The 13,558-nt window shown below is 46.9% G+C and overlaps 1 protein-coding gene across 7 annotated transcripts in view; it reads left to right on the top strand.

Annotated features, from left to right (window-relative positions):
- NPAS2 (neuronal PAS domain protein 2) overlaps window positions 1–13,558 on the top strand; it is a 162,173-nt gene that overhangs the window by 143,972 nt on the left and 4,643 nt on the right. For all 7 annotated transcript variants that reach the window (XM_053890570.1, XM_019451610.2, XM_019451752.2 and 4 more), the window contains 5 exons: window positions 218–307; window positions 3,883–4,029; window positions 9,537–9,734; window positions 11,724–11,914; window positions 12,195–12,287. In XM_053890570.1, coding sequence (XP_053746545.1) covers window positions 218–307; window positions 3,883–4,029; window positions 9,537–9,734; window positions 11,724–11,914; window positions 12,195–12,287 — 719 coding nt within the window. The remainder of the gene's footprint in view (window positions 1–217; window positions 308–3,882; window positions 4,030–9,536; window positions 9,735–11,723; window positions 11,915–12,194; window positions 12,288–13,558) is intronic.

The raw sequence follows: 13,558 nt of genomic DNA, 5'->3' as shown, positions 1-13,558 counted from the left end.
CTCAAGGGCACCCTGCACCCTCCATCAGCCATGTGTCAGCTCTGACTCTGTGTCTTGCAAGGGCGGCAGCACAGCCTACCTTCTGCATGTAAGCTCTTCACTCTAGTGCAGAAGGGCCTCCCCTAGGCCAGAGAACCCAGCTGAGCGAGAGCATCCATGTGCCTCTGTAATGGCCCAGAAGTGGTGTTTGTTAACAAGGGCCCCCTCTCTTCCCCAGGCTCCCCTGCCTGCCCCGTCATCCTGTGACCTCACACAGCAGCTCCTGCCTCAGACCATTTTGCAGAACCCACCTGCCCCCATGACACAGGTGAGTCTGGGGCTCAGGGAAAGGGGAGCCTGGTGGTGGCACTCCCCGGGACAGAATGCTTGCTATCCTCTTGGGTGTGTAGATGCATCGGTGCCAATGTATAGGTACCAAAGCAAGATCCCAAACCGGGGGATGTTTCTCTTGACACGCAGGTGGGGCACGTCGAGCTATGAACTTTGTCCTCTCCCTGTCCCCTCTGGCCATATCTTTTTCTTAATCTTTGTTCATCCCTCAGCCACTTCTCCATGTTCCTCTTACTTTTTATGACTCCAAATTGGTTATGTTATTTCAGGAAAAGTTTGAATTAGGCCAAATGTCATAGGAAGCTGTGAGTCCAGTACTATAAATACCACATTTGTTGGTTGTTTTGTTTTGTTTTGTTTTGTTTTTTAAGGACCGTGGCTTTGCTGAGTAATTCCTTCCTTGTTTTAGCAACATTCAGTGAGTTACTATTTGGGTCAGTCCATGAGCTGGTGTGAGGGGCACAGCCCTAGCTTTTAGCACTCAGAGTTGAAGGGAGAGGTGGGCATACCAACAGACCAACCTCCATGGCAGGGTATGTGTGTTTACACAACCAGTAAGAAAAGAGCCTACCGAGGAGGTGACCCCTGAGCTGGGCCCTGCAGGACGTGCTCGAGGCCTGGTGAGAGGCTGAATGAAATAGTGGTCGTTCATTCTGTGGCCGCGTAGGGCCTTTGAGCTGACCAGCATACACTGCACTGAGGCCAGGCTCCACTTTCAGTTTCTTTATGGGATATCTAGCTTTGTGCCACTGTCTGGCTACAAGGGGATCCGAGGTCACAGTTCACTGACAAGTACTCCTGGCCGCACTCCTGCCAAAGTGTGGACTTCTCTCTTGGGGCAAATCCATCAGCACCGATGAAAACTCTTTTACAGCACATGTCCCATTAACAGCCGTCTCAGATGCTTTCCTGGAATCAGAAAGACACCTGCTAGCACATGCCCCTCGACAGAGTTAGGCTGGAAGGATGTCAAAGCTACTCATCCAGAGTCAACTAATTAAAATAGTCTATGTTCATCCTCATTTGGAAAAAAAATTTTTTTTTTCTCTTCGAATTTCCAAGGCACATTTGGTATGAAATTAGTAAGTTTTTCAATCCAAAGGCACCTGAAATGAGGGTTCCTGTAACTTCTGGGTCTTGCATCCTAAAGGAATGTCTTTGTTTTATTATGCATAATGATGTGATTAAGGCCTTCTTCAAATTCTAATGTTTCATGTATTAAACGTCATTTTAATTAACAGAAACAGTTCTTAGTCTCTTAGGCATGTTATACTTAATAATAACCATATTCTTTAAGACATTCTTGCATAATGCTGACCTTTCAAGTCAGACAGTTCTTTGCATACCAGCTCCATGTAAAACAGTGCATTCTACAGTTTTCTCTCTTTCCATTCTCTGAAGCTATCTATCACTCTAGCACCCTGTCGTGGAAAGGGGCGGGGGGAATAAAACCTAAAGTCTGACAAAGGGTTTTCTGGGTAACTAGCTGGTGGTTTGGCTTCAAGATGTGTTTCTAAAATGTCTCTAAGTTAGAATAAATGTCTTTCTCAAAGAGGCCATGATCAAGAATATAACAAGAGACTAAGGCCTGGGTGTCTTGGAATCCCTTGAGAAAATCAGAATAATATTAGAAGTCACTATCACTTATGAAGCACAGCGCTGGCCCCTCCGTGACTGCCCTGCCCCCTCCTATTTCCCTTTGGAGCCAACTGGGCAACCCAGAGTGTCCTCTCCACTGGACATGCTAGGCGTAGCCCCCAATGTTTCCTGACTTTGTAGAACCCCTGGAAGCTTTTGTGTTGTGGTTGTGTGTGTGTGCGTGTGTGTGTGTGTGTGTGTGTGTGTGTGTGTGTGTGTGTGTTTAATTTGCTACCTAGTAGAGGTCGCTTTCTTAATGGAATTCTCTTTCAAATTCCCAGCTGTGTGTTTTGATTACTTACATTCTGATGAAGATTTTTGTGATACAGTCTGGTTTAGCACAGAGAACTCATATTTAGCAAGAGACTTTTTCTGTTAAATGAAATCTGAAGGCAAAGCCGCTCTGATTGAGGTGGATTTGGGAGGCGGGGGAGGTGTTGCTGGCAAAACCGCTCGGCCTCATCCAGCTCCTGAGACTCAGAATTCACATTTTGGCCCCGGACCACCAGCTAGCTGTGCGATCTCAAGCGAGCCACAACCTCTGCGTGACATGGGGGTATGATGTAAAGAATTAAACGACTGGCCAGTGTGGGTCTCCGCAAGTGGCAGCATATAGTGGGTTTTTTTAATCATTTTGCCACTCCAAAAACTGCAGTCAGTTATTCCATCCTTCAGTGTATCCTATCTGTGTTCTAAAGTCTCCCCAGCCTCCTTGCTTTTCCATGTAAGAAAGGTCAAAGGGCAGAGGAAGAGTCTCTGGAGGTGTTTGCAAAAGACAATGAGCAAGAATCAGACTAGGGAGAATGTTGGGATAGAGATTGAGGGAATGGAGGTTAAGTCATTGTTTAAAAAAAAAAAAAAAGGAGGAGGAAGGGAAGGAAAAGATAAGGAGAAAGGGAGAGGAAGGGAAGGAGGAGGAAGGCAGGGAGGGAGGAGGGAAGGGGAAGTCCCAGGCCAGCAAACACATGTTCCTCAAGAAACAGGAATTATTGAGTGCTCCAGAGAGCCCAGAGCAGGGTAGCCACTCCAGGGAGTGCCAGCCTCCCTTGCCACGATCCCCTACTTTCCTCGTGTTTCCTTGCAAGGAAACACCCTATGTCAAGGTAGGACCTATGTCCCAGAGATCACCTGTAGAATCTTTCTAAAACCAACCTCCATCCCAGGAAAAGGAGTAAGAGGTGGAATGGAGGGGAAACTTGGAGCTTATGTGCAAAGCAGATATCAGTGTCCCTCCTGTAAGGGCACCCTCTGCCAGTGTTACCCTCAGGATAAATGTCAGGTGATTGTACTATTCTTTTCCTTAGTCTTTTGGTGCACAGATCTCTAAGTGCAGAGCAGCAAATGAACCTGAGGGAAGTGAGGGAGGGTGGTAAGGCCTCCCCACGGCCTCAGGCTGGTTTGGAGAGCAGGGCCCCCACAAATTGTAGCTATCAAGCTCATTTGTGAATTGTTACAGAAGAGCCCTGTATGCCAGGATCAGATTTAGGATAACGATAGGACCCCAGATTGCCTGTGAAGCTGTCACATGCTCTCTGATGCACTGCTTTTGACATTCATCCCCAAAACCATTTGTCTGTCTAACCAAATTTGGAATGTCAGTTTGTGAGCACTGCTCACAAAATTGTGTCCCAATTCTGTGGCCCTCCCAAGCTGCAGTGCAATACATTAGACCTGCAGGTTCTGGTAGGCCTGAGAAAAGCTCATGTGGGGACCACTGGGCCTCCCAGTGCTCATCCAAAGACCCTGCACCCTGCCGAGCGCCCCAGCAGTGAGTCACTCAGGAGGGATACCAAAAAGGGTGGATAAGGGACCGGAAAAGAAAGTGGGCAGGGCTGCTCAGAACAGCAGCAACATCTGTCTGCAAGGCTGAAATAACTCTTTCATCTGGTCTTGTGTTTTGACTCCACCTTCAAGTTCTCAGCACAGTTCAGCATGTTCCAGACCATCAAAGACCAGCTGGAGCAGCGGACACGGATCCTGCAAGCTAACATCCGGTGGCAGCAGGAGGAGCTCCACAAGATCCAGGAGCAGCTCTGCCTGGTCCAGGACTCCAATATCCAGGTGAGGCCTCTTCCTGGGCCAGCATCCGCCACGGTCTCTGTCCTCCCTGCCTCCCTGCCATATTTATCCACTGTTTCGGGGTGGGCAGGACTCCCACCAAAGTGCCTCTGTACTGCCCTAATGAGTCCTGCTTACTAAGCATATTGCAACCTCCAATACCAAGTACAAGGAACAAATCCCCCCTCCTCCATCCCCAACTCCAGGCCAAACACGAATTTCACATGACACCCTCCCTGTTGACCCCTTGCTCTATTGGGCACATAATGTCTGTATATCACCTGCATTTTCATTCATGAGTGGTGGTGGTTTGCCCTACATTGATGCCTGCCTCCCTCCCTCCTGTGGGGGTGTAGACTCCCAGCACCTGTGTAACTGCTTTCATAGCACCGGGCCGGGTACTGGCTACCCGTGGGGAAATGGAGGCAGCTCTACTGTAGCCTCTCACCCAAAGGGGCCATGAAGGGAGATCTGGGAAATGATGAGATCTGCACCCTGCACAGAGGGGGGATGGGAGAGGGAGCTGGGGACTGGAGGTCAGCACCCTGGCGTCTCCAGGCCACCCCATTTGTGGCATGCCCATTGAGGCATGCTGCAGTTCTGACAACAGCAGCTTTCAACCATGACACTGCCCCCCACCCCCGCCAGATGTCGCTTCTTTAAATCCTTTGGAGAGATTGCTTTTGGAGTGAAAGCTGTATATATTAGATTTCTTACAAGGATAAGTGATTTTTACCAAGTTTTACTTGTATCAGGTGAAGACTATGTTTCTTCCCAAGTGCATTCTTTTGACCCAGCCTCTAATTGTGAACGTAATTCTAGCTCACCTTGGAGTCTGCCTTGAGAGCTCTAAGCATTTGCACTCCTCCCCCCACGCCCCTTAGAAGAGGCGGAAGGAAGCAGGAGACACCCTTGGAGAAAATGGTTGGAACCCTGGCCCTGCCGCTTCCCGGTCACGGTCCACACAGACCCTTCCGGGGGCACCAACAGGTTCTATGCGAGCGCAGCGCCCTAGCCCTGCGCGGTGAGATAACGCGTGAAGGATCGGCGATGCTGGGTAGCGGGAGACACCTGCTGCCGGCCTTCCTGCCTCCCTGGGCTCCTCAGAGGCGCTCCTGGCTTGCTTTCCAGAGCCTAACTGCCCCTGCCCCCACCCCCATCCGCACAGACTCTCAGCCTGGGCTCTCCCTTCCCCCCGCCCCACCACCCGGAGGACAGAGCCCAGCGGGACGCGCACTTCCCGCCCCGGGGGTCCGGGGGCGGAGAGCTCGGCCACACCCAAAGCCCTGCAGCTGCCCCGCCTCCTCTACCACTCCCCAAAACGGGCCCGGGAGAAGACCACAGTGTTTACAGGAAAAGAAATGCAGTCATGGAGGTGTCAAAGTCCCTTTTTGCTTATTCCTTCCCAGCTGTAATATTTTCTCACTGATCCAAGGCCCGATTGGCAGAACTTGCCTGACTCCAATTACTTGAATGGAATTTTTACACTAACAGGAAGGGGAAAATTGAGCCAGAAACTGCTAAAAGCAAGGTAGGCGTATGAACATCCTCCTCAGAGCCCGGGCCTTTCTATTTCCTGCCTTTTCCACATTCAAGCTGAATTCTAAAATAACAGGCGACACAAGGTTATCTCTTTCACTCCTTGTTATGAAGAAGTCTTATTTTTCTTCCTCGTGACCAATGCATTTTGTTACACCCCCCCCCCCCCCCAAAGTATCCATACCAACAGAGCACCTGAGTTTTGTGAGGGTTGAGGTGGAAATCAGGCCCTGCAGTGTGTTCCTTCCCGGTTTTCATACTTGTGACCTTATCTTTGCAGTGGAATTTTCCAAAGAACATGGAAATCCACAGATTGTCCAACCAGAGAATATTTCCTCAAGCAGCCTGCCTTCTTGTAGTTTTACAAGTTTACAGATTTAAAGAAATACATTCCAAAATGTACAACCAAAATGTGATATTCCTTAAAAACAAAACCAAAAACCTGCGTGGTTCAAGCATAAAGAAAAAGCAAGTAAAAATTACTCCACCCCTTCCCTAAAAAGGTAGGAGTGGGGAAGAGAGATTAAATAAGAATAATTGATATTTGATAGACTATCAACTATTGATATATCAAACTATTGATGAAGAGTTGATCATTGTTGAAGCCTAAATATGATACATGGGGTTTCATTATACCTCTATTTTGTGTATTTCTAAGATGTTCTGTAATAGTAAGTATTGTAAAAGGAAGCAGATTAGAATAATGAAAAACCACATGTGAGCATACGATTGGTTTATTCTTAAAAATTAGAAGCTTTTTTTTCTCTGATAGCTTTTTCTATTTGAATGTGAAGGAACTATTTTTCTCATACTTCCTATAAAGTTGACCCCCTGTGCCTTTTAAGAAGTCATCCTCCTAAACCATAAAATTCTACTTTTTTGTGGGTAAAACAGAGGCATGGATGTGCACAGTGAATTAGGATTGTCACCTACAAAAGCCTTTACCAGAATGTCAGTGGACTTTCCTACTTTACTTCAGTGCCCCTGAGCTTTCATTGAGACTATGTGTGCATGTGATGCTTACTGAGTACAATTAAAACACACACAGTAACACACACACACACACACACACACACACACACACACACACAACTGGGTTATGAGGGAAAGGTCCTCTGAAGTGTTTGTGTCTGCACCTAGATGGGAGCCATGAAGGATGCTACTTGGGGAGAGCTGTTCCCATGAAAGGTTGTGTCACCCCCTGCAGTCCAGAGAAGGATGCCTCTTGTTCTCTTTTTGAGAGTATGCACGCCCTCTTCTGGCTACTCAAAGAAATGCCAGGAAGGGCATCTGTAGCAATGGCAAATGTGTTCCTTGATAGTTCTTTTCAATCACTCATCTATCTTTCTTTCCTTTCTTCCATCCACCCATTCATCCATCTATTCATCCATCATACCTTCCTTCATTCCCTCCATCCACTTATGCATCCATCCATCATTCCTTCCATCCATCCACCCTCCAATACACCTATCAATCCATCTATCCATCCATCTATCCTTCCATCTGGCAGACACCCATTATGTATCAAGCACTTGGTTAGGCACTGTGCAAAAACAGAGATACACAGGACAGGGTTTTTACCCTTAGAAGGCACACATCAGTGGGACAGAGTAGCAGAGCCAGCAGTCTCTGACATAACACAAGCAGAAATAGTTTGCCCTTCTCTGAGCAAAAGCCTCATTTATTTGTTTATTCATTCATTTATTTATTCATCACTCATTTTTCAGATAGTTTTTGAATGCCCAAAGAGGCAAAGGAACAAAAAGTTCCTTTTTTCATTTTAAATACTGTTGTTACTATCTAACGTTGATTGAGCCCTTACTATGTCTCAGCATAAATTTTATTTAATCCTTTATGAGATATATGATGTTAATGTCACTGTTTTATTAACGAAGAAACTAAAGCTTTGGAAAGTCATGAAAACTGCCTAAGGTCATACCAGTAATACATGTTGGGGTTGGAATCTGAACCTAGGTATGTGATTTAAGCCACATTATACTGCCTGTCATAAATAAAGGTTGCAGTTTTTTTGAAGTCTAACCAGAAGGTAAATTGTTCCCTACCGGAAAAATGTATGTTATGTAGTTTTGAGTATTGTGTTTTTGCTAAAGTGATGAAGTGTAGGTCACTGTAAGTGCTATAAGTAATAATCTCCAAACTGAATCTAAGATGATTGATACCCAGAAAATTCTTCTTAACTTCTTAAGTGACAAAGAGCTCTCATTGAAAACCTCTCTGGTGGGGTGGAGGTGTGAGTGGAAAGCAGGGAGATCAGGTGGGGTGGTGGAAAGGGGACCAGATGGGAACCTGGTCCACTCAGCTCAGCCACCCACCTGCCTCAGGCCTCTCGGAGCCAGCTCAACCCCCGCCCATGAGGCGTAAACTTGAACTAACTACTCTGCTCCTGCTAGTATCTACTTGGCATGGTTCTACCTCTGCCTTTCCATAATTACTCTGTCACTCAGCAAATGTTGGCATGTCGGTTCTGTACTGGGTTTGAGGTTGTACTGACCTGAGTACAGGAATGGAGGATTAAAACTCCAGATGCTAGAAGGAAGAGGGACTTGCTCCTCAAGAACTCAAAGCTATAGCCCTTAAAGGGAGGGGAGCACTGCCTGTCAAGAATCCAGTATATTTGGGGGCACCTGGGTGGCTCAGTCAGTTGAGCATCTGACTCTTGGTTTCGGCTCAGGTCATGATCTCACAGTTCGTGGGTTCGAGCCCCGCATCAGGTTCTTGGTGATGGCGCAGAGCCTGCTTGGGGTTCTGTCTTCCTCTCTCTCTTCCCCTCCCCTGCTCTCTATCTCTCTTTCTCAAAAATAAATAAACATTTCTAAGGAAAGAAAGAGAGAAAGAAAGAAAGAAAAGAAAGAAAGAAAGAAAAAGAAGGAAAGAAAGAATCCAACATATTCAATGATACCAGTTTTCAATGCCCACAAGGACCTTTGATTCAAAGAGCTGGTTACACGTCTTAGGTTTAAATTATTATTAAAAGTATTAAAGTTGTTTTTCTTAAGGCTTTAGAGTCAATTTACAGATTATATTTTATTTACAAATCTAATTTGGTCTAAAAATAGCAATGCTTTTACTTGTTTTTATTTTTTCAGCTAGTTTATAAATGTAACAAATCATAAATAACCAACATTCTCTGCCAAAGCCATTAGTCTACAAGTTCAATATGTCTAAATCTTCCAAACGTTTCATGTGCTGAACAAGGCAGACCTGTCAACTTAGAAGTAAAATTTTTCTAAGCTCTTAAGCAATTCTTTTAAATCAAACACATCAAAAATGAAGTAGATCGAGGTTCTCATAAACACTTAAACATTCTACAAACTTATCAAATTCTCTTAAACCTTTCAAATTAAAACTTCCAGGCCAATGTATCACATTTACCTCCCTGGGAATGCAGAGTCACCTAGCTAATGGGAGCGGATTGCTGGGTAAGATGCCCGACCGCAATGTGGGTACACACCCAGGCCAGTGGTCAGAGATGTAAGGCCTGGCACAGGGCCTGGTCCTACTGCCAGGATGGTGCAGCCTTATGGCACAGGTTAGCCTACCCTCTGCCACCATTCATCCCATTAACAAGATATTTCTCTCTTCTAATAAGAAACTGGTAAGCCAATGCAGTCTCTATGCAAGTACATTGAGTTATTTATAGACCATCTGGATCTTAGCATCTTTTACACTGATAGACCTCCATCGCTAGACGGTAGCCTTCTATAAGGCAAGGTCAGCATCCCTCCAACCCACTGATCCACCTCCAGGACCCTTGCACTGTGCTTGTGGCATCACAGCACCCAATGTCCCCACGTTGAGTGAATGAATCCTTCCCAAGCAGGTCAGAGAGAGCAAGAAAGCCGTGGATAGGGAATACAGAGAAGGTGCAGACACCTTGGTGTGTGAGGCAGAGCCCTGAAAGTGGAGGCACATGTGATCCCAAACTTAAAGGTACACTGTTCTGCTTCCAGATGTTCCTGCAGCAGCCAGCTGTTTCCCTGAGCTTCAGCAGCGCAACGCGGCCTGAGGCTCAGCAGCAACTCCAGCAGAGGTCAGCCCCAGCCTCCCAGCCCCAGCTTGTGGCCAGCCCTCAACTCCCAGGGCAGATTGCCTCTGCCCAGGTGGCAAACCAGCACCTGCTCAGAGAATCAAGTGTGATATCAACCCAGGTAAAAGTGCTTGTCTTCATACTCAGTCCTCGCCACCGAAGCAGACCAGGGCATGCTTGATTCCTGCAGTATCCCGAACTGGAAACCTATTGAGCCTTTCCTCTGTGACCAGGGCTAGAGTATGTTGGGGGGGGGGGGGGGCGCGAGGAGGTTCTTTTCCTTATTCTAAGTCACTCTGAAGCCCCAAGTTGTACTAGTTTCCTTCTGTGTTTTATTAATATGTTAAAATATCTCAATGGTATCCTGCAGTTGAAACTTTCAGCATTGACCCTGACCTGGGTTGGAGGTAGATATGGATACCCAGACACTCACATTGACAGCCATATGTCCCCGTGTGTGTGTCCTCAGTCCTCTTCATCTAGTCTGGTTATAGCCATTATCAGTGTGAGAACACAGGTTATCCACTTCTGTTCATTGTCCCTTTCCCCTGGGCCACCGTGCTCCCTCTCCTTCCTCCAGATTCCCCACCAAGCCCTTCCCTCATTGTCATTACCACCTACTACAAGCCATCAATGACTTTGCAATCTGACAGTCAGCCAGCAATAAATGGCACTTAAATTGAATGAAATTGAGAGGACCTAAGCCCCTGCTTCTGGAAGATCAAAGATTGGAAGGCAAGATACAGCCTCTCCTCAAGTCTCATATTGGCACCTGTTCAGCAGATCTGCTGAGCTCCTCTTATTCACCATCTCCCAGGGGAACAGAGACGAATAAGACTTATCTTGACTCCAAGGAGCTTCTAGTCCCATGGGGCCTCTGGGAATGTAAACAGATAACGTACAGATAACATACAATAAAATGTGGAAAAAGTCCACATTTAATAGTTTGGCCCATCTTCACCCAGATTTGAGGGTTTTCCTCTAAAATGCAGCCTTTTGGTTCTAAAGGTCAACAGAAAAATTAATGAGAATAGCCAAGAAGAATTTGGAAAAGAAAAACTGAGGAAGGGCCTACACTATCCAATATTGAAAAATTTCAAAGATGCCTCAAGAGTTAAAACACTGTGGTGCCATCATATGAATGGATAGTCAGTCAAACACTGGAAAACCCAAAAAACAAAAAAGCAAATCCAAGCCCATTCCATCATTCATTTAAGATTTCAGTCACAAGTATTTATTATGTGCTCACTGTGTGCTAAGCACTGAGGGAAAGCAGTGAACAAAAAAGAAAACAGCATCTCTGATGCAAGTCAGGAGAGAGATGCAAACGAGTAAAGATGACAGCATGTCAAATGGTTATGCAAGAATACAGGTGAATGCTGGGGGTGTGGGCAAGAACACAGGTGAAGGTTGGGGACTGTGCTGGAGTTTTCAATAGGTAGCCTTTTCTTAGAGTAGATAATATTCGATAAAAGAGACCTGATGGAATGAGAGAATGAACCATAACAGTATTAGGAGGAAGAGCATTCTACATGGGGGAATCAGCCAGTGCAAAGGCCCTGAGGCCTGATGAGTTAGAAACAGTAAGGAGGTCCACGTGTCTGGAGTAGAATTTGTGAAGCAGAAGGTAGTTCCATGCACATTTTCCTTATTTGCTGAGTGCCCAACACTGTTCTAGGCCCAAGGGATTTAAAGAATCCTTGAGGTGTTTATAATCCAATGGGGAAGACAGTCCCAGGATCAAAATACTTCAAAAACTAGTGGGTCCTAGGGGTGCCTAGGGGGTTCAGTTGGTTAAGCATCCAACTCTTGATTTCAGCTCAGGTCATCATCTCATGGTTTCTGGGTTTGAGTCCTGCATTGGCTTCATGCTGACAGCATGGAGCCTGCTTGGGATATATCCTCTGTCTCTCTCTCTCTCTCTCTCTCTCTCTCTCTCAAAATAAATAAACTTAAAACAAACAAACAAAACCACAACAAAGAAAAGTAGTGGGTCCTAAGAGGAAGGGCCAGGGTAGGTAGAACAAAGAGGTTCTGGGGAGGATTCCTGGAGAGATGACACCTGAGTTGAGTCTAAGTCTTACCTCTCTCATTAACATGATGGCTCCAGGGTCCACGGCCTATGAGAAGCTCACAGATGATGCAGGGAAGTGGCCACTCAGTGAGCAGCTTGACGCCCCAGTTCAGCAGCACCACGGCTGTGCTCCCACCAGCTCTGAGCCTGACCACGCTTGCTTCCGCCTCCCAGGATGGCAGCCAGTGCCAGCCCAGCCCAGACTTTGGTCATGATCGGCAGCTCAGGTACTGAGATCGCCCTCATTTAAAAGATAGCTCAGGTGCAGCTTTACAGTAGCCACTTCAGCCTCCCTTCTGCTGCCTCCCAGTCTCAGCTAACAAAGTGGCAAGAGAGGGCTGGGGTCTTGGATGGCTGTGCTCATCTTCCTCTGAGAGCAGAGTGGGCACAGTGGGTGTCAGGGCCAGAGAGGGCCCAGCCAGGCTGGGCAGGTGCTGCCGTCAGCCAGCGGGTCTACAGTTTGGGTGCTGATTCAAGTTTCCCATTTATCTCCTCCTCTGCTCCAAGGCTATTGCTGAGCCAGCCCATCCAGCCCATGATGCCTGGGTCCTGTGATGCGAGGCAGCCCTCAGAGGTCAGCAGGACTGGACGGCAAGTCAAGTAGGTGGCCCCGGGTGGAGGGAGGAGGCAGAGAACTGCACTGAGTGGTCTCAGGCTGGCAGGGCTCTCATCGGCCTGGACCAGCAGCGTTCCTGTGCGTCTCACACGAAAGGCAAGGTCAAAGTGTGCCCACACCCTTTGCAAGGAGACCCCCTTAGCTCTTCTTCCATTTCCCATTGAAGAAGATCAAACTGTGTGTCAGCATTCCGTGCTTAAAACAGGACCTGAACAAAACAATTAATTATATCCCCTGTCTGTCATCATCTTCAGATATCTTTATGGGTCCTTTGCCCTCGGTAACATCCCAGGTAAATGTAGCCTGATCCCCTTCCCCAGGGCGCTCCCATGGCTCCATCTGACCAGCAGATGCTGGCACATTCCACAGGCATACTTGGACACTTGGAGCTCTCCAGCTGTGTGGTTCTGGTGCCGAGCCACGGGACTGTGAAACCTTGCAGATGTGGGCTCTCCTTCCTTCCCAGACACGCAACTTTCTGTGTCTCCTTCCGCAGACTCTTCACCACTTGCAGCCCCCACGTCCAGAAGCAGCTTTGTTCTACTATTGCATTAATTACTGGGGACAAAGGTCACTGGAGACCTAGGAATGGATACTCGAAAAGCTACTGGAAAACAGTTCCTAGCTCTTGACAGGAGGCAGAACTATCTCACAGACATCTTTTTTGCATAAACATTGGTTGAGTGTGTGTCTGAAGTTTACTAGGACAGGGCTAGCTAATTAGGCCTGGCCATCCTTAGAGCCATCCCCTAAGACCAGCTCCCAGAAGCCCTTCCTCCCATGTCCTCCTTCAGCCAGTTATAATAATAACAGTGGATGTTTTCTGAACATTTCTGAGAGGCAGGGGCTGGTACCTGTATCGTTTCATTTTATCCTGATAAAAACCCCGTGATGGAGAGAGATGGGGGATGTGCACTTCAGGAGCTGCCTTTCAATTCTCTGATGGTGCTCTCAATTAGACAAAACAAAGACTTGTTACATCGCGTTCCAGAGATGCTTAAAATGCAGTGAACTAGGCAAAAATGGGCATTCTTTCTTCCAGAACTCTGCCATTTTCCGTCAACCCAATGATTGCCACCCTCCCCATATTCTCTACCGTCTCTTCCAGACATGACCTAATGCTCCACCTTGTTACAAATGACCTCATAGAAAGAAATCACATTTCCAGAATATATAAATACAAAATGAACTTCTCTGTGCTGTCTTTAAACACCTGTTCCTGGTTTGTGCTCCTCCAGAGCTTTCCCTAAATGGC

The sequence above is a fragment of the Panthera pardus genome, unplaced genomic scaffold (genome assembly GCF_024362965.1).
Source record: "Panthera pardus isolate Hobbes unplaced genomic scaffold, ASM2436296v1 HiC_scaffold_25, whole genome shotgun sequence".
In the NCBI taxonomy this organism is placed as follows: domain Eukaryota; kingdom Metazoa; phylum Chordata; class Mammalia; order Carnivora; family Felidae; genus Panthera; species Panthera pardus.
Note: the sequence above shows the minus strand (reverse complement) of the source record. Positions and strands in the feature narration are given on the sequence as shown.